Source organism: Hevea brasiliensis, chromosome 15 (assembly GCF_030052815.1).
Source record: "Hevea brasiliensis isolate MT/VB/25A 57/8 chromosome 15, ASM3005281v1, whole genome shotgun sequence".
NCBI classification, from domain to species: Eukaryota; Viridiplantae; Streptophyta; class Magnoliopsida; order Malpighiales; family Euphorbiaceae; genus Hevea; species Hevea brasiliensis.
Window position 1 is genome coordinate 76,341,761 of NC_079507.1, and position 20,799 is coordinate 76,362,559.

At 32.3% G+C, this 20,799-nt stretch overlaps 2 protein-coding genes across 9 annotated transcripts; both read left to right on the forward strand.

Moving 5' to 3' along the window:
- The first annotated feature begins 1,099 nt into the window (after positions 1–1,099).
- On the forward strand, positions 1,100–8,019 carry LOC110669419 (prefoldin subunit 3). 3 transcript variants are annotated; one of them, XM_021831086.2, is made up of 6 exons: positions 1,100–1,444; positions 1,563–1,620; positions 2,290–2,361; positions 6,912–7,031; positions 7,115–7,216; positions 7,446–8,019. In XM_021831086.2, exons 1-6 carry the CDS (start codon positions 1,314–1,316, stop codon positions 7,521–7,523), a joined length of 561 nt encoding a protein of 186 aa, XP_021686778.2. In that variant the 5' UTR covers positions 1,100–1,313; the 3' UTR covers positions 7,524–8,019. The 3 variants fall into 3 exon arrangements, with proteins under 3 accessions (XP_021686778.2, XP_021686779.2, XP_021686780.2); XM_021831087.2 differs by having other exon boundaries at positions 7,362–7,508; XM_021831088.2 differs by lacking the exon at positions 2,290–2,361.
- A 6,520-nt stretch (positions 8,020–14,539) lies between these two features.
- LOC110669417 (probable WRKY transcription factor 48) lies at positions 14,540–18,512 on the forward strand. Of its 6 annotated transcripts, none has more exons than XM_021831084.2 (5): positions 14,553–15,125; positions 15,399–15,542; positions 15,698–15,921; positions 15,995–16,130; positions 18,099–18,512. In XM_021831084.2, exons 1-4 carry the CDS (start codon positions 14,710–14,712, stop codon positions 16,081–16,083), a joined length of 873 nt encoding a protein of 290 aa, XP_021686776.1. In that variant the 5' UTR covers positions 14,553–14,709; the 3' UTR covers positions 16,084–16,130; positions 18,099–18,512. The 6 variants fall into 6 exon arrangements, with proteins under 6 accessions (XP_021686770.1, XP_021686776.1, XP_021686775.1 ...); XM_021831083.2 differs by lacking the exon at positions 18,099–18,512 and adding an exon at positions 16,219–16,414; XM_021831081.2 differs by having other exon boundaries at positions 14,554–15,125; positions 15,698–16,130.
- The last annotated feature ends 2,287 nt before the right edge of the window (positions 18,513–20,799 follow it).

Consider the following 20,799-nt stretch of genomic DNA (forward strand, 5'->3'; position numbering starts at 1 on the left):
TCTCTCTAGCCGCCCTCCAGATTGCCTTTAGCCAGCCTCTTTTTTTTTTTTTTTTTTTTTTTAAATAAATAAATATATATATATTTATTGGAAATGAGACTTTTTTAACGTTTAATGTCATTTTTTTAAAAATATAAATTAAAGTTTTGTCTCGTTATTAATATGATGATGGTTGACGTCTGATTGAATAATATTTTCTTCTTAAGAGAGAAAATCAATTCATCTTTTCAAGAGAGAATACAAAAATGTTATTACTATTGCCTGCTTTTAATTTTGATTGTACAGTTTTAGGAGCAATGGCGTTAAGTCTTTAGTTGACTCATTGGAATAAAAAATATGCCAAAATTAAAAGGAATAATTGTCTTCTATAGACAGGCGTATTTTTGGAGGGCCATCAGACCATTTCTATTTTCTCTTGAATTGAAATTACTGATTTTGATTTAAAATTTAGAAATTCAAATTGAATTACTTTCAATTTTGATCAGATCTTAATGATTGATTTTATTTTTAAAAAAATTATTTTTTTTTTTAAAAAAAAATTACTTGAAACCATTTGATTCAAGATTAGTTTTAATCAACTATATTTTATTTTTAATTTCAAATTAAATTAAAGTCGATTTGGGATCGTGGCAAGTCTACATACATAATACATTGAATTGAAGGTGAAGTGATGGAGGCAGTGAATTTTCAAGAACTACCATTCATAATTTTTCTTTAAAAAAAAACAGAAAGATAATTGGTTAAACAGTCAAATTGGAAGCAACTTGCATGGTGAACTTCATGCTTACATGACTTGGTTCCTAGTGGCTGTCTTTGTTAAATTTCATATCGAGTAAGGATTATTGTCTTACATATAAACCAAACCATATTTGATGTGATATATAAAGATTCACAAAATGTATTACTCATCAACCTTAACCAATTACTATATTTATTCGCTGTCCCCCTCACATTGAAATGAATTGAAGAGTTGGATGACTACATCACACAGACTCCCCCCCTGAATGCTCATCATATCCTCTGTTTTAAAATCGATTTGGGCCTCTTTCTGGGCTGGGCTTTTTCTATTTGCAAGCTTACGACGCCGTTCTGTGCATGTCGATTTAACTGAAGGAAACACGACGTCGTTGCTGCTTGACCCAGGGGCCTGCCACCAGATAACTGTCTCTGTCCTTTCCCCACCTACGCTCCTGTGCAAGTCTTCTGATCATCTTCCTCTTTCTGAATTCCTAAACACACTGTAGTCAGAAAGTAGAAACTTTAAGCTCTAAAAGACGTCTCTTTGCTTTCATCTATCTTTTATTTATAAGAGAATGGCGTCTTCTTCATTATCAACAACAGAGAGAAGAGGAATACCGGGAGCTCAATTTGTAGAAGATGTCGAAACCTATCTCACCCAATCTGGCCTCGATGTCAACTCCGCTCTTTCCTTCCTCCAAGAAAGGTACTCCTTTTCCTTTACTGTGCTTCCTATTTTCATAGCTTTTCATAGTTTACAGGACTTTTTTTTTTTTTTTTTTTTTTTAAATCCAATCGATTTTTGGGTTATTGTGATTTTGCAGGCTTCAGCAATATAAGTTAGTCGAGATGAAATTTCTTGCGCAGCAGAGGGATCTTCAAGTGCTTACTTCTTAATTGTTTTGTATAACTACTTTCCATTGTTTTCATATTACCTGTACGGTTGCTAGGATTCAGATGAAATTTAGTGGGAATTCTCCCGTTGCTTACCTGATACTAGCTTACCGAGAGAAACAGCGTGTCAAACACCAGAAAACATGCTTTTCCGCACGTGTTTGTGCATTTTTCATCTTACGTATTTTAATGAGGAAATGGCTTGTGTTTTTGTGAAGCTCGGCTAGATCACCCAGCATGACTATGTTATCACATTTGAGAATTTCCCTTGTAAAGTTTGAGCCTTTTATCTGACTTTCTTGAAAGCATTCCACATTTATGTTAAAGTTGTTTTGAACATGACCCACAAGTAGGGACCTTGTTTTAAACATAGATGGGAAATCCATTATCTCATTTGTGGGATTAGGCAAATGTTCAATATCACTAATTGATTCTAGTTTTTGCATCAGCACATGAATGTTTAACATATCCTAGTTTCTTAACAATGCATGTCATTTCCATACTGTTATTGGGATAATTTGATGCACTATCCAGTCATCAGAGACTTGACCAGAAACTGAGTCACTATGCTCAAGTGAACTTTTGTTTTCATACCGTTTTACTTTGTCAGATTCGTAATGATTTTGAATAACATTCTAATCCTATTAATGGTGTCAGGCAAAGATCCCTGATATTGAGAAATGTCTAGATGTCGTTGCAACTTTACAGGCTAAGAAGGGTACTGCTGAGGTTCGTTATTGTGTACAAGTCATTTGTATATTTTGTAACTTGGTTTAGGAATGTACCACTTGCTTGTTTTTGTGAACTTGCTTTGTTCATGTTATCATATTAACTTATTTTTTTTCCCTAGTGCATGCCCATCTAGGCAAAACGCTATTCTTATTTATGTGGCAGATTGTTTAGTAGGGTTATGGGAGAATTTATACTATAGATTAGTGTTCCTGATCTGATCTTAAAGAATTCTGTCTACGACACAGCTCCTATAGGAAGATTTTAGTAAATGGATGTCTTTTTTCAACAATATCTTCCTGATGGATGAATTCTTGTGTTATTAGTTGCACTTGCATAACTCATGCCAATCATTATGTTGGGGAACCAAAATTAATAGAAGAAATGTCACAGCCTTCCTGTAGGATAATCTTCATGAGTTTCCTTCATTGGCTAGAAATAAGCAAGCTATATCCGCATTTAAGGCTTGCTTACTGAGAATGCCTTCCTTTTCTAATTGTCTCATTTGTGCTGTCATTGGTTAGCATGCATACACAATGCATGACATCTGTACTCAGTCTCAATCTGGAATAATATGTATCCTCCTCTTAAGTTGAAGTCTAGGTTTGTAAATCTGTAACTCTACCTGTAATGCAGACATGGATAAAATAATATTCTGGAAGTATTTTTGTATAACTATCAATTTTATTTATTTAAGTTTTTTCTTATAAGATTATTCTTTAGCAATTTTATGTAGTTCCTTTTCTGAAACTCTATTTAAGTTATGGTTTTACTCTTATTTGGACTATTTAGGATTTTCTTATTTAAAGCCCTCAAAAGAGTTGACAAGCCTTCATAAATACAAATGTGGTCTCGCTGTTTTCTGAGGACTTGAATTTGATGAATGCACTGAGATATTGACAATTTAAAAAGAGTTACTTTATTTTGTTTTGAAATAATTATCCTCTCTCTCTCTCTCTCTCTCTCTCTCTCTCTCTCTCTCTCATTCACAAACACACACTTGTGGTGATTTCAACATTGATGCAGTAAACCCCATCAAACTGTTTCAGCTGCTAAAATGATGTGTTTGCTATTTTCCGCATGTTGACTTGTGCTTCATGCAAAAGAGTTGTTGGAATCCCTGATTTGTTGTTGTAGCATATTAGTAGGATTTTATTTGATTATTCTTTCCTATTGTACTATTTTTTCCTATTTATTTTAGTTTTCTTATTAGGATAAATCACTTGTATATAAATACGAGTCATGTATAAAGAATTTCATATATGAAAAATATAGAAATTTCTCTCAAATACATTAGTTTCATCATGGTATCAAAGCTTTCGATTAATTGGGGCGGGCTTTAGTACTATTGATTGGTACTGTTTACATGCACTGCCCACGCGTACTGGTTACAGGGGGTACTGTTCATTGGCACTGTTCAAGCACGTGGACCTCTGACTTTTTCAAATGTACCTCGTGTGTTGCGCTTCTACCCAGCCCTTGTCCTTGATCTGACCACAACCGAATATATCTGAAACAATGGATTACTCTGAAAGAACAAATGATATTGGCATTTTTTCCAATAAAGGAGTTCAATCCCTAAGGCTTTTGTTGTTTCGGCTTGAATCTCAATCTTTCACAATTGGCTCTTCCAATTTTGTCAAATTAAGTAGTGCTTTTCTTGTCAATCTTAATAAATTTTGTTTAGTTATAGATTTTGGAGCAAATAAATATTTGACGAGCTCTTCAAATAAATTCTTTACCTATTCTCTATGCTTAAGAAAAGAAAAAGTCCATATAGCGGATGGTTCCTTAACGATTTCTGGCACAGGTTCTATTACATGCACTGCCAATATAAATCTCACTTCATTTCTTCATGTTCCCAGCTTTTTTTAATCTTTTATCTGTTAGTTCCGTTATCCTAGCTCTTAATTACAAAATTGAATTTTTCCCTACTCATTGCATATTTCAGGACTTGAAAACAGGAAAAATGATTAGCAGTGGTAGATTGCGAGATAGCCTATATTTTCTAGATGACGGTTGTAGTTCCTCAAATCCTGAAGCAAACTAGGCTTTATTAGGAAAGTTTATGAGTGCTAATGAGGAAATTATTTAGTGGCATAAAAGATTAGGACATCTATCTTTTCCTGCTGTAAAAAGGTTATATCCTAATTTGTTTAAAAGTTGCAATTCAGAATTACTAGTTTGTGATGCTTATAAATTTGTTAAACACACAAGGCAATCTTATCTTTCAACAGATAATAGAAGTTTGATCATTTTTATGACTATTCATTCTGATATATGGAGATCTACCCAAACTACTTTTTTGTCTAAATGTAAATGGTTTGTCACTTTTATTAATTGTTGTATCAGGCTGAGATGGGTTTATTTGATGAGAACAAAAAGTGAAGTGTTTTCTTGCTTTTAACAGTTTCACAAAATGATTTGCATACAATTTGATGCTAAGGTTAAAATCTTGAGAACTGATAATGGCACAGAATATGTTAATGGTATTATTTGTGCTTATTTGGATTAAAATGGTATAGTGCATCAAACTAGTTGTGTTAAGACTAGTGAACAAAATGGGTGTCTGAAAAGAAAAATAGACATTTATTAGAGGTGACTTGATCTCTTATGTTTATTATGAATTTACCTACACCTTATTGGAGGAATGCTATTCTTGCTGCAACATATCTTATCAATAGAATGCCTCTAAGAACATTGAATTTTAAGAGCCCTTTAGAGGTTTTACAATGCCATAATTCTTATACTGTTCCTTCAAAAATTTTTGGATATCTCTGTTTTGTCCACAAAATAAATGTTGGAAAGTTAGAACCTAAAGTTCTTAAATGTGTGTTTGTAAGTTGTTTTGGTACTTAAAAGAGCTATAAATGTTATCATCCTCTTACCATGAAATATTTTGTTAGTATGAATATTACCTTTCGAGAATCTGATTCTTATTTCCTTGTCAAGTCACCTCATCAAGGGGAGTATAATGAGTACAAGGCATGGCCATCTCCAAATAAAAGTCTTTACAGATGCAGATTGAGCTGGATCTCTTGATGAAATGAGGTCTATAACAGGTTATTGTACTTTTATCAATAGTAATCTAGTCACTTGGAGAAGTAAAAAGTAAAATGTGATAGCTAGATCCAGTGCAGAAGCAGAATACAGAGTTACGGCATAGGGCATCTGTGAGCTATTATGGTTACAGAAATTGATGGAAGAAATGAAGCTATCAAGTATCAATAGTTTATCCTTATTGTGTAATAATAAGGTTGCCATCAATATAGTACACAATCCAGTCCAACGTGATCGAACTAAGCATACAGAGATTGACCGACACTTCATAAAGGAGAGAATAGTTGATGGAATTTTGAGTGTCTCACATGTGTCCTCAAAAGAATAATTGGTTGACATGTTTACTAAGGATTTAGGTAGCAATTTGTTTCATACTCTAGTTTGCAAGTTTATTATGTGTGATATACAAGAACTAACTTAAGGAGGAGTGTTGGAATCCTTGATTTGTTGTTGTAGCATAGTATTAGGATCTTATTTGATTATTTTTTTCTATTGTACTATTATTTCCTATTTATTTTAGTTTTCTTATTAGGATAAATCTCTTGTATATAAATAGGAGCATGTAAAAAGAATTCATATATGAAAAATACAGAGATTTCTCTTAAATACATTAGTTTCATCAAGTCTTCAGCTGGTTGAGTTGTGTGCTTGTATTCCCGTACTTATTCAATAAATAGGCCCTAGTTAAGCAGCTCATGTCCATTAATAGCTTGGACTACTTGCAATCTCATATTGGTCTTAAAAAATCTTGTCATGGTCTTATTTCTAGCATGCTTTAATGTGAAAACGAGATATTTATATGGGAATCTGAAGACTAACCTTGTGAACATCTGTATATTAGCATGATTGGTGTATTTTAATTGGAGCAATAATGGGCTGTTGTCACAGTAACTTCCTCGTGTCAGACACCAATAGCTCCTTTTACATTAAAAAGGATCAAGTTACTCCAATGGGGTTCCTTCTTTTAGGTGCTTGGCTTCCAGTCAGTCACATCAAATTGGCTGGCCTCAGCTAATCACTTTCCATTCTCTTTGAGGAAACCTACAGTTAAATCTCCTGACAGACCAGACCTAAGCAATGCTTCTCTTTGTTTGCCACATAATTTGAAAAAGGAATACAAGTAACTTAGTTCCATTTAGTATTTGCCAACAAATTTGCTTACAACAACGTCAAAATTTGGTGGCATGCCAAGATTCTCCTTCGGTTAGTTTATAAATAATGTGTCAAAAAGCTTAGATGGCCAAAAAGTAGTCAATTTTTGTTGGCTACATGTTGCTGACTGACAAAGAAATTACCATAGATTTGTTAGATGGTAGGTCCTTTGGGCCATTAATTTTATGACTAGAGACTTTGAGTTAACTTAGATATTCATATTAGCTGTTGAGTAGTTGTACTTTCACACAGAAACTCCTGGGATAGTGCCTTTATTATCTGAGAGATGTTAAAGCTAAGGCAGTTATCTTTTCATTGGCTTTGTTTGTTTGATACAGGCACTTGTTGCTGATTTTGAAGTCTCCCAAGGCATATATTCGCGGGCTTGCATTGAGGCTGCTGATTCAGTATGTTTGTGGCTGGGAGCAAATGTCATGTTGGAATATTCATGTGAAGAGGTTTGTGCCTTTTATTTTCAGCAATGTAAGAAAACCTCTAGTTTTGCCTGAATGATGCAGTCATCTGTAACTTTATGATGCAGGCCACTGCTCTTCTACAAAAGAATTTTAATAATGCTAAAGCTAGTCTAGAAGTTCTTGTGGCTGATTTACAATTCTTGAGGGATCAAGTCACAATAACACAGGTATTATTAATGTTAATATAAAGTTGTTTATCTTCTTCAAGTGATGATTAGATAGTCTAAGCTTGAATAAGATTCTACAAGTGTGATATAGATCTTACACTGATTGGCATAATAATTAATAACAATGTGAATGTTAAACATGCACGAAGCTCAAAATGCTTCAAAACGTTAGATTCATGTATCTTATTCGCCCAGAACAAATTGTCAGGGTTTTTTGCCCATTTGTCAGGTTACTATGGCTCGAGTGTATAATTGGGATGTTCACCAGCGTAGAATGCGAAAAGCTGCTGATACTTCTACAGATTAAGGAAACAAAAGTCTACTGCAGCCCAGATTCAGAGGTGACAATATATATTCTTGTTGAGAATGTTGTCCTAATTTCACATAGTTTAGTTTAGGCGGATGGAGTTGTCTTTTGTATTTTTGGTGATACAAATTTTGGTTCGTGGGTTTCCTGCATCGCTCGTTTGAAATTCTGGATGAAGCTTATTATATTTTTTGTACCAATTTTTGTACATCATAGGACTTCTCTGCTAGAGCAGTAGTGTCTTTGTTTCCCCCGACTTCTAGGTTCATTGGCATGTTATATGTTGTGTATTAGATCCATATGTCCAATAACATGTCCAATTTAGATCCATATGTGCATGTTAAATTTATTTTCTGTTAACCAACTGGCTGTAAGCTGTGGATAAAAAATTGAAAATCTGGGTCGCTTGTGAAATGATTGGATCCGAGCAAGACCCTTGTGTGAGAGAGGTATTGGCAAAAGTTTTATAAAATGAAAGGACAAGGAGTCTTCATCACTGGATCTGTGCTTATGTAAGCATCTTATCCTTCCTCGAAAGGATAGTAGATGTGGATGTTTTCTATTATAAAATTGCATTTTTTAGTCAAAAATGGCATGATCTTAACCTTGGTGTTTGATCAAGTCAAAAATTTGACATGATTCTGTATTTTGAAGGAATCACTAGCAGTGCATTTCACAATTGGGTTGGAAATCTTCTGTTCTATAGATTTTTTTTTCCTGAACAGCTGTTTTAAAAGACTTTGATACATGAGGTTGGTGGGATTATTATGCTTTTTGTTCATGATAAGCATTTTTATTTATAAAATTGCTTCACATGAAGTTGAATGATGCAATGTGGACTAGCAGGGGTGGCAGCTTTGCTGCTCATAACGGCTAGAGTTTTCACACATGAACCTCAAAATCTATAGGTCCATGGATCTGGCAAACTCTAAAGCTCACCACGTGTATGTGTCTGGGAGATGCAACGAGTCCAGCGTGTTCATATTTTCTCACTGCACATTTGTGCTGCCTGTGAACAAGTCATTTTATTACGGCCCATTTTAAATTCCATTTCCTTAGCCCATAGAAGCAAGGGCTGCGGGGCTTCAATATTGATGCTTCCCCATTTATTTGTCGGCTCAATTCTGCTGCATTATTCATATGTCGGTAAATCCTTGTCTAAAATGTCGGTTGTGATGTTCAAAATGTCAGGATTGCATTTTGGTTAATGGGTGGTTCCAAACTGTCACCTAATCCTCTCTTATCTCACACATAAGCATTTCCTTTCCATTACCATCCAAAAACGTAACAATAATCCATTTATTTTCAAGGGAAAAAGACACAGAGATTAAAAAGACTGATGTTGGCCAGTGACCCGCTAAAGCTTCTTTCTTCTAAGCTTCGACATTGAAGCAGACCCAAGAAAAGTGAGAAGAACAAAGACATGGAATGGCAGTCAAGATTAAATTTTTATTGGAGAAGCAACTAACAGATGTCTAATTTCATGCCCAGTTGACTATTGTGAAAGGAACTGGTTAAAAGGGTCCAATACGTTAGATGATGGTTCAAATCTTCCACTGGCATGGCATGTGGTTTTGACATCCTTCAAAAGTCAGCAATGCCATGCATCTCCATTTCTTCCCCTTCTTGTGCTGACATTCTGTTTCTTATGATTTTTTTTTTATTTTTTTTTTGTATATCCAAAATTACTTGTAATAAATCTGTGTATCAATTTTAATATTGAGTTTAATGCTCTTTTATGATCTGATATCCAGATTTCTCTCCCAGTAAATCTGGATTATTGTCACGGGTTAGATTGCTTCTTCCGAGAGAAGAAATTCAATTTATAGTAAACTGTAGTCTACCCAGAAATTAAAATAACTATACAAGTGGGATTTTTGGTTCATTTGTTCTAAACGTAAGCATGTCATGAGGGAATTGATATTTGTAGAATTAGTTAAAATATATATATATATAATCAAGAATTAATGTTCAATTTTAAGTCAATTTGACTCAAAATCTTATTGTTCAACTAGTATTTTTTTTTTTTTTTTTTATGGGGTTCATATTCAACTTGTGCTAATAGGATAACATCTCAACTTGAAGACAAAATATCTATAGACATCATTGACATAGGTTACATATTTTTCTTTAATCAATATCAATACCCATAATGAATTAAATAATGAAGTTCTATGTGAGAAAAAAAAATGATTTTAAACAATTTTCTTAAATTTATTTAGTTTTGATGAAATTTAAAACTTTATAATTTTAAATATAACTCTTTTATATATATTTAAATTGATATTTTATTGTTTTTTGAATCCCAGAGCACGTACACCTGACTTGGATGGAATCATAGCTGTAAGGCGAAAAGGAAGGAGAACGAATCAGAAAATTTTATAGAGACGTGCACGCAAAACGAGGGTGATAAATTATCCTCCACGCAGGCGCAGCGTTGCGATTTTAAAGTCGTTTTGTCCTCTTGTGCATCTACGCGTTTAGCGTTTCAATATTTTAATGGCTAAAAATGTTGACTTTGACTCCCCATGGATGGAATCAATAAACCTAATTAATTAATTAATTAATTCAGTCTCAAGCTAAACAATGGTTTCAGCAGATCACTGTATTATACCCTTCCAATTCCCGCAATCATCGCTCCCTCTTTTCTTCGTTTAGAACAACTGAATTAGTCAACGGCTTTGAGTTTCCTCCTCAACCATTCCATTTAATGAACTCATCTATTTACTCTAAAAATCCATTTATTTTATGAAAGATATTATATATATAAAATAAATATAGACTATATATTAATATTATAACCAAATAATGAAATATATATTCATGGAAAATATTTTTTTAGAAAATAATTTCTTTCAGTAATTAGCCTTTGATTTTTTTTTTTATGTAATTTTACAATTCCATTGGTAAAGGGTTATACGTATAAAATACCCTAATGTCAAAACAAAACTTTGACACTACACTAGAGATTAAGAAATTAATTAAATCCTTGAAGGTGAGTAAGGAGAAGATTAAACAATTAATACTCGTAAGAATTCTTGTAAGTGTCAAAGAAAAAAGTTGGGAGTTGTTGGTTTTTGGGAAAGAAAGAAAGCTATTTCAACCAAACTTTATCTTTGAATTTAATTAAGGTGTTGAGGTATATACATATCATAGTCATAGAAGGTTCATAACACTTGCAAGCCTTTTGCCAATTACGTTTGAGTTATTGACTAGGTCTAAAGCTGCAAAGCTTGAGTAGGTTGACCCTCAAGACTATAGTCTAGAGGAAAGAGAGAGCAGTAATAATAAGATATTGAAGTTGTGAGTATAGGATAAGTTGAGGTCTAAAAGCTATGCATAGTGGAAAGTATAAAAAAAATGGACACTTAACCCCACAAACAAAGGGGAAAATCTAGCCAGGATCTAGGCTTCAGCAATAAAAATTAATAAGATATATAAAAGCAATAAGTGGTTGTTCTCTATAATAATCTAACTCTTTTCATAACGTAATAAGAAGTTGAAACTTTAGTTTACAAACCACCATTAGTGGATCGATGATGTGAACATTAATCTAGAAACAGAATCAATGAAAAAAAAAAATTAATTAAACCAAATAATAACAATAACATAAAGAGATATTATTAACTTTTTTTTTTAATTTAAACCTTAATTAAGTAATGGTTGAGCGATTATCTTATAATAAAATTTTAAATTAAGACATATCTTTAATTACTTTTAAAAGTTAACATATCTCAAATATTTCTTTCTTAAATTTTTTTTCCAAAGCAATCTTAAATTAATGTTTTAATAATTGAGTGTCCGCCATATAATATTAAATATTAAAAATAAGGTCAGTTGAGAGAATCATTGTAATCTATAATTAATTATACCATTTAAATTTGCTAGCTTTAGTGTAATAAGATAAAAAGAATTCTCTTACTGCCAACACGCAAATGATCAAATGAATATATTTTGAAATGAAGAGCAAATGATCAAATGAATATATTTTGAAATGAAGAGGTCGTCGGTGATAAAATATGAAGAACAACAAAAAGATTCGTCATAGAAACCCTAACTGACTGGAGGTAGTTGTGGGCGTTTTTGAAATCAGTCCCACAAAGTCTAATAATGATTCCTTAACCTTTTTAATTTGTTTCACTTCATAATTAAGCTCTACGCATCATAGATTATTATTATTATTATTATTATTATTATTAATGATGGAATTATTAAATTAAAGGGTAAATGGAAAAAAGATTAGGCGAGTGTTATTTTGAGTGGTTTTCAAAAGGTTTGACCAGTGGAGAGTGTTGACCTTATTGCGTTTAGATTCCCAAACAAAAACATATGGATCGCAACAGTTACACACCGTTAACGTTTTATAGGACCCACAGTCCAGAATATTTCAGAGCGGGTGTCTCATCCTCATGGTTTTACACTTGACAACCAACGCGTTATTTTCCTGCTGTACTTACCACTCGCTCTCGTTCTCAGATTACGCTTACGCTGCTTCTGTAGCTAGCGTTGTGAATCCTGGCGCATTACTATTGAAGCCATGGTTTAAGAATATATATATATATATATATATATATATATTTGGTTAAAAATATTAATTAAAAAATTAAATTTAATATATTTTAAATTCCTATTAACATTTAAAATATATGTTTTTTCAAAAAGTATATTTTTAATTTCTTAGATAAATATATTTAAAAATATTTTTTTTTAATAAAAACTTTAAAAATAACACTGAAGAGATAGTAAGAATTGGCTAGTCTTTGTCCAATTATTGTGTTCAATTAGTGTGTTGTCTCTTTCATAGATGCCATACTTTCCCCCTAAGCAACTCATCACACACATCTTCTCCAAATTATGTGTATCCTCCACAGTCTTTATATTGTAAATGAAAAAGAAATAATTAATTATAAAATTTAATTCATTAAGTATATTTTTTTAATAAAAGGGAAGATTAAATGGGTGGTTGGCATGATGAAGTTACATATGAGAAAAGTGTTGTTGGGGTGAAATGACATATAAGTGAAGCAGAGAATGTTATGGAAAAACATTTGATTAAAAGAGAAGAAATGTAATTAATTAGAAAGAAGGTAATATATATATATATATATATATTAAAGAGAAAAGATATGAAGATGAGGGCGTGTTTTGGAAGCAAACCCTAAAACAAGAGAATATACGAAAACCGCGTAAAAGTGCATGTGCTTTGAAACAATGTCCCTGATTTATTATTATTATTATTATGAAATGAAAAGCATCAAAATATAGCCACATTTATTTGGATCCAACACTGGGCTGCTATACAGAGCTTACACGTGCATGTCCCACTTCCATCAAATTGAACTACCTCTGCCCAATCATCATCAAAATCCCACCTGCATTGCACCTCAATAATTTTTCAAAAATAATTTCAATTTAATGGCATAATAATTATAATAAATTATTTATAATAATGAACCGCTAAATCTATAAAAGAAAAATCCCACAATATTTCCTCTCTTTGAATGGATTGATGCGAAAGTTTTTGGAATTATTTTCTCTAATATCCAGGTTGTACCTATTGAAGTGACCACTCTAGCTTTTCATGTACAATCACATGTAATGCAAAAGAAGATAATTATGGGTTATATATATATACACGTATGACATGATGAAGGGCCTACATCATGCACATATAATTTGCTTTCAACAATGTTAGTATCTCTTCACATTAAATTAATTACAGATTAATTAATACAAATAATATAAAATATTGTGATTCATCACTTAATATGATTTTTTTTTCTTTTCAATGTAAAAAAAAAAAATTATAAAATTTGATTATTTTTGCATTTTTTTTTACCTATTGTTGTCAAAATGTTGAAGCAAATTAAGAAGATACTTCATTGATGATTATTGTCAAAAGAGAAATTAAACAAGAGGTGGAACTTCCGCATAGTAAATAAAGGACATTAATTTCCACTAAATCAATTTTAAAATGAATGGTAAATAGCTTTTGATTAAAACGGTGTGGATTGCGGTCAATAGACGGTGTTGGCTTGTCGGGGAGAAAACACAGCTTTGTGACGCGTAGATTGTTTCATGTCAGAAGATGGACTACACGTGCCAGAAACTTCTCTCACACTCTCCAAACACTGTTATCTTTATATTTTTTAATAAAAATTAATTGAACATTTAACAAAATTTACAGTTGCGTTGCACTGCTGAATAATTCTTCATTTTCAATGAAATATACACCGTTATAACATCAAAATGGATTGCAATTTTTTTAATATTTGAAATTTCTTAAAAAAGGAATGAAATTATTAGGATTTAAATTCTTATTTTGTTATATTAAGATAAGGCAGAAAAATCTGTCACTAAACCATATATTAATTTATAACAAAAATGAAATGGAATAATTATAAATTGCAAAATTTTTGTTACATTCAAGTGATTTGACATTAAATGATTTTAGCTCTAGTAATTAAGTAAGGTAATGTTGGAATTTTGGAATCCAATAAAATTTTGACAGATAACAGACTCTAACTTGCAGAATTAAAAAAAAATATATATATATATATATATATATATATATATATGAACCATAGTATCTCATGGCATTTAAAAAATTCGAAGCTTTGCCTAAATTATTGCCACTGAGGGGTATTTGGGTAATTTAAAGTAATAATTTTACCGTTTAAAATAAAGTTAGACGGAGGAGAGAAGAGAGAGCCTCCCCGCCCGCGAGATGAACTCAAAAAAACATGGGCGGTGGCAGCGATCACATGTGGACGAGCTATGGAAACTTTCTTCTCACTGATCTACGTGTCGATTACAGTCAACCGGTGAAAGCAGTCAAAATATCCGCGTAAGAAGATGAGGACACAGCAGCGGTCCACCAGCAATTAATGCAAAACACCGGCCCAAATCCACTACCTCCGTACCAGAGTTAACCGGCAAATGGCGGTCATGAGGCAATGGGAAACCTCATTAATCCAAGCTGTTGTCCAAAATCTCAACCCAAAGTGTCTATTCACACTAGGCCAAAAACAGTCTCAATCGCTTCTTCAGTCTTATTATTATTTTCTTTTTTGTTAATAAAACTTGAAAAAGGAGAAGGTAGAGAAAAGGAGAACAAGTGCCATACTCAAATGAAGAAGCAGAATATGTTCTTTTGATATAAATATAAAGATTGTATCAAATTTCTATGGAGAAGAGAGAGGAGCAAATGATAAAGACTGAGATTTCCATGGCAAATTCCACATTCATCACAGAGGAGATACCCAGTAGTTTTGCTTTATCATCCTCAACTCCAACATCAGCAAGCATCTTTGACATGATGCCATGTGATATTGGTGATAAAGCCTCTTTAGGCTTCACGGACCTGCTTGATGGCAACCAAGATTTTGGCACTTGTTTGTTCGATTGGTTTCAGCCTCCGATTGTTCCTCACCAACCCTTGCCTTCTCCGGCGTCCACTGTTCCCGAATCATCCGAGGTCTTGAACACTCCGGCCACTCCTAACTCCTCCTCCATCTCTTCATCCTCGAATGAAGCAGGAAATGAGGCGCAAGCTAAAGCTGGAGATGAAGAAGAGCAGGATCAAGAAAAGAACAAGAAACAGTGAGTGTGTTAATAAGCATGGTATCAGTGTTCTTTTCTTGATAGAGTTTTTGCTTTATTTGTAGTGTGTTTCGTTAGCTAGTTAGCTATCTACTTTTTGGATATATGAAACAAGAAGCAGATAGCGATAAGTCTATTGCGAGGAAATAGAATTGATAGATGGGTTTTATTCTCTTTTCTGCAATTAAACTTGATTGTGAGTTTTATGGGGTTTTGTTGTTCCACTTTCTGATTCCTTTTGAAGTACTGAAAGTGTAATGTTTGTGGGTTTAGGTTGAAACCCAAAAAGAAGAACCAGAAAAGGCAAAGAGAGCCAAGATTTGCTTTCATGACAAAAAGCGAAGTTGATCACCTAGATGATGGGTATAGATGGAGGAAGTACGGCCAGAAAGCAGTGAAAAACAGCCCTTATCCGAGGTATCAAGGAAATCCCCATCTTGTCCCCTATGTTGCTTTGATATGATTATATATGTATGTAATCGTGTTATTACTTTGGTTGCAAAGTTGCAAGAATATGCAACGCTTTTGGATGATCTTCTGTTAAACAAGTTTGTTAATTTATTACATTTCAGGAGCTATTATCGTTGCACTAGTGCAGGATGTGGGGTGAAGAAGAGAGTAGAGAGATCATCTGAGGATCCCACCATAGTTGTTACAACTTATGAAGGACAACACACGCATCCAAGTCCCATAACCCCCAGGGGAAGTATCGGACTTCTGCCAGATTCAGGTGGTTTCGGTGCTGCAACTTCTTTTGTTGTTCCACAACCTCAGTACCAGCAACAGCAACATGCCTGTATGTATAGCTCATCGCCTTCACTGAACATTAGCACTAGTAGTCGTAGTTTTAATCCCTCATTTTCTCCAAGTTTTCTGCAAGAGAGACGGTTTGGTCCTTCATCAGCTTCTTTGTTCAGAGACCATGGGCTTCTTCAGGACATCGTGCCCACCCAGATGAGAAAGGAAACTACAGAGGAGTAGAAGGATTTGCATGTTAGTTTACTGGTATGTAATTCTCTAACTGACATATGGGGTTCTGTCACTTGAGAAATGCCGCTATGTCAATCACCCAATATTAATTTCAATGACACAGAACCTTATCTTTGGAAAATGATGATGATGATGACGATGATGACTAGCCTTTTTAGCAGCTTATGCAGGGAATAGTTTCCTTCTTTTCTTTTGGTTCTTTTTTTGTTATTCTTTTGTATCCAGATATTATCTGATTATGGAGATACTTGAGTTTTGTATCATCCTTTTCCCCCTTTAGTAGTTACTCAATTTCTTTATATTCTTTCTGGCTTCCTTCTTCTAATGGCCCATTCTTCTTCTTCTTCTTCTTCTTCTTCTTCTTCTCTTTGGCTGAATATGCATGTGTACTGACATGAGTTTATACTTAGGGTTAGGGTTTTTCGCATATATCTAATCTAAGAGAGTCGGCTGAAACTCTTACTTTATGGGACTTTATGGGAACTTGATCCTTTAGCAAATGCGTAAAGATCATGGGATGATATAGGTAGCTAGATATATATACACATATCTTGTGACATGTAACGAGGGTGAGAGATGTAACAATTCATTGACCACCACTAGGCTTAATGAATCATGGCCTTTTCTTCCATTTTAAGGCATATATACAGACAAGAACTTGAGGCATTGAATGATGATGTGAATTTTTGGAAAGAAATGGAGTGTGATTCTTGATTGAAAGGATGGTGAAAGATTTTGGTACAGATATGGTTGCTTTAAGCATTGTTGAAGATAACCTTGTCTTTCTTTACCTTCTGGAGTTGTTAAGTCCTTGTCCATATTGCACTGTCGTTCCTTATCTATAGGCTTGTTTTGTTCATTTTTCATGACATGCCTCATTTTCTACTTATAGCCATACATGATTAGTTTGTAGCTAGGTAACCCATTTGTTATGTCTAATCTATGAGAAGGCTTGGCGAGACAGCTTCATCAATGAACAATTGAATTACTGCACCATCTCCGCCTTTAATTAAGATAATCTCATATTATTCCTATAAGAATTAATTATGCATACACATAAACACATATATGCCTGTACGTATTAACATAAATACAGGTATGAAGATACATATCTATATTAATACATACATACATACATATACATAACGATAAATATTTTATGTATATGTGAAAAATGAAAAAAAAAAAATTGTGACACACATACAAAAAATATAATGTTCAAGAAATGAGATTTTGTTTGCATGCAGATAACGTTCTGATGTATTGAATTAATCAAGTACATAGAAATCTGATAGTGTGAAGAGATGGATTCAGTAAGTCATGTATATGGCTATTTGGCTAATTGTTGGGAATTTCACAATGAATATTTGGATTATAATATTAAATTAACTACTAATTATTTTAATATACAAAATAATTTAATTATTTATATAAATTTATATTAAAATGAAATGAAATTTCTCCAATTCTCTCTACAAATTTAAATCGTAGCTGAAGATATTGCTTCTTGGAATTGTGGAGCAGGATTTATGTTGACAAGTTGCAAAAAGTAATGATAAGGTGATGTGGAAGAATGGTTATTTTTCCAAAATATCTAATCACTGTCCCTAATTTTCCACCTCCTGTGTAAGATTCAGCCGTGGAAAAAATAATTACATATTCAAATTAATTATCAATAATGAAAAGTATATATATATATATATATATATATATATATATATAAATGAATTGTGGGAGCATCTGGAATTTTTGCATTCATTCACACAACATATACCATGTGAAAAGGCCAGGGCAAATTGATCAGGTGGGAATTGAGATTTCAAAAAAGGAAGGTGTCGTAGGAACATATGGGTAGGTTAAATATACAAGTAAAAGATGGATATATTCCTATAAATAAATTTTCCTCTGAAGCAGTAGCTAGTGAATATTATTAAAATGAAGGGAAGAGAAGGAATTAACAAGTGTTTTTTTTTTTCTTTCCAGGCTTGGGTACACCAAATATGACTCTAGATCCTTCCTTCTGCAAGCCAGTCCTTGTCATTCTCAGTGAATCAGACCTATTCTCATCTCTCGTGCTCTTACCAATATTGAATAGTTTTTCATCAGCTGATAAATGTTAGATCATCAGATTCCATTGCATCAATACCTTTTGATGTCTTATCCTTCCCCTTGGCCTCCACAACAGGGCTATGCACCCTTGGTCGCTTCATTTGTGGGGTATCACCCCCTTGAGAAGATTGCTTTTTGTGTTTGGCTTTTAAGCACCGCTTTATTGGAAAAGTGGAAATAAAATGGAAAATTGGAATGTGTTTTGAGAAAGGCGCAATCGCCTTAGATTATGTGAATCCAAGCTAACTTTCTAGCCACTAATTCACTTTTCATTTCCTGTTGTGATTTCGTATCATTTACAATCTTTCTACTTTTTTTTTTTTTTTGCCTTCTTTTTTCTCCCTCATATAATTAACACTCTCTTTATTAACATAATTGACAAATAAATGTACCCTTTTAAGTTATTGATTTAAAAAGAAAAACTTTTTGTTATTTATTCATACCCCAACAAAAAAGTGTACATAGTTTACCTTTTTAATTTTCTTCCTCAATTATTGAAACATGCACGCAAAGAAATAAATCCCATAAATTCCCAAGTCTTTATTAAGACAATTTAATTTTCATATATACTTGTTTTTAGTTTTCATATTTTATTATATGGAATTGTTTACGGTCAAGTAGAATGTCTTTTACAAATTAGATTCCTGAAAATACCAATGGGGTTATAGCATCGTGGTGGAGAGTCGTAGATACTCTTCTTCTACACTATTTTATTATACAGGAATCAATTACTTTAACTCATCATCACAAATTTAGTCCCATATTTCTTCACCAATTAATCTTACAATTGAATTTCTTACATCAACTCAATTCTGGATTTTTCTTCGCTACAAGTAGAACCTTTGCTTTAACAAGAATATTAATTTTTTTTTTTTTCCATTTATGTGAACACATTCTTCTACTCTCTCTCTCTCTCTCTCTCTCTCTCTCTCTCTCTCTCTCTCTCTCTCTCTCTCTCTCTCTCTATATATATATATATATATATAAATGGATCATCCTTGTCAATTCTGATAAATACGTGTGTATTTTTATTTTTAGGATTAATTTGTATAAATAAATAAATAATTCTTAAACTAAATTCAAAATCTGATCCATCGCTAATACTAACACTACTCATAACCACACCATGCCCATGTTTAAATCATTAAATAATAATAATAATAATATGATTATATAATCATAGGTTAATTTTTATGCTTAAATATATATATATGGTCGATTTAGCATAATTATTTGAATTTTTTTTTAAAAGTATCACTTTAAATATATTATTAATTAGAGATTATTAAATTTAATATATTTTAATTATACAAAATCCAACATAATCAAACAATTGAATTAAATAATTTTTTAAATAATATATATTTTTCTAAAAGATAATTTGAAATCACAATTCACTCAGATATCGGAATATATCATCTGGATTTTTTTTTTTTTTTTTTTTATGTTATCCTTCTCTCAAACTTCTAAATAAATTCCCTAAAGAAAAAATCTGAATAAATCTGTTATCTTGCTTGATTTTGGCTCCTTGAAGTCAGATTTCAGAATCCCAAAATGATTATGTCAGTCTTTCTGCCCCTACCAAATTACGAATTAAATTCTTTAGAAAAAAAGGCCCAATATTATTTGAGAAAAGCCCATTTTAAAAATTGGGCTTTAAGTCGGCATATTGTCACCAGATGATGATTGGCGATGGAAAATATTTTGCTTAGTTTCCTTCACATGTATGTTCATGCGGCCTAACTTTTCCTCTTTATCCAAAAGAACTGAAAATAAAAGAAAGCACAAAAGTCTGTTTAGAACAAATTCTGAATGTCAATATTGATAGTCGAAGCTTCTTAAAGCTCTTTTAAGTGGATGGAAACAAGTTCCAGTTTTTAAAGGGTGATAACAAGTATTTATGTTTCCTTAATTCTAAATATATATCTTTTTTTTTTTTGAAAAATTTGTGAATTAAAATATAAATATATAAATCTTATGTATTTTACATGCAAATCCCTTAATACTTAATTATTGTCTTAAGTTTAGCATATCTCTTACCTAAAGATTATGAATCTTGTGAGTTTGTTTGAATGAAAGTGATCCTTGCTAATAAAAAAAAAAAAAATTACAATCAACAAAATACAGACAAGAATTTTTTGTATTTTTAACAATAATTTGATGGTATCATAAATCAATTTTTCTAATAAAGTGCTTTCTTTTTTTAAATTTTATTAGAGATTATGTAAAGTGAAATTACAAAGATTTATAAATAAAAAAGGCCTTGTTCATGCAATTGAATCTTTGTTAATTAACAAATTGTAAACCCTGCAATTGAATATAGATTCATAAAATGTGAAGCAATAGTGATTTGAGATTAATATCATTTATATTCATTTCCATATATCATGAACTTTGCCTATTTGTCAATCAATCAATTATGAATGCCTTAGATGAATTCAATATTGATATAGTTGGCCTTAAAATCGGATCTCATGTGGGTCGATTTAATGCTAAGTCTGATTCATATAAGATTAATTGATGTTGCTGTGAATTTTCAAGTCTCTAAATAAATCTCAGGTCACTTGAAATTAAA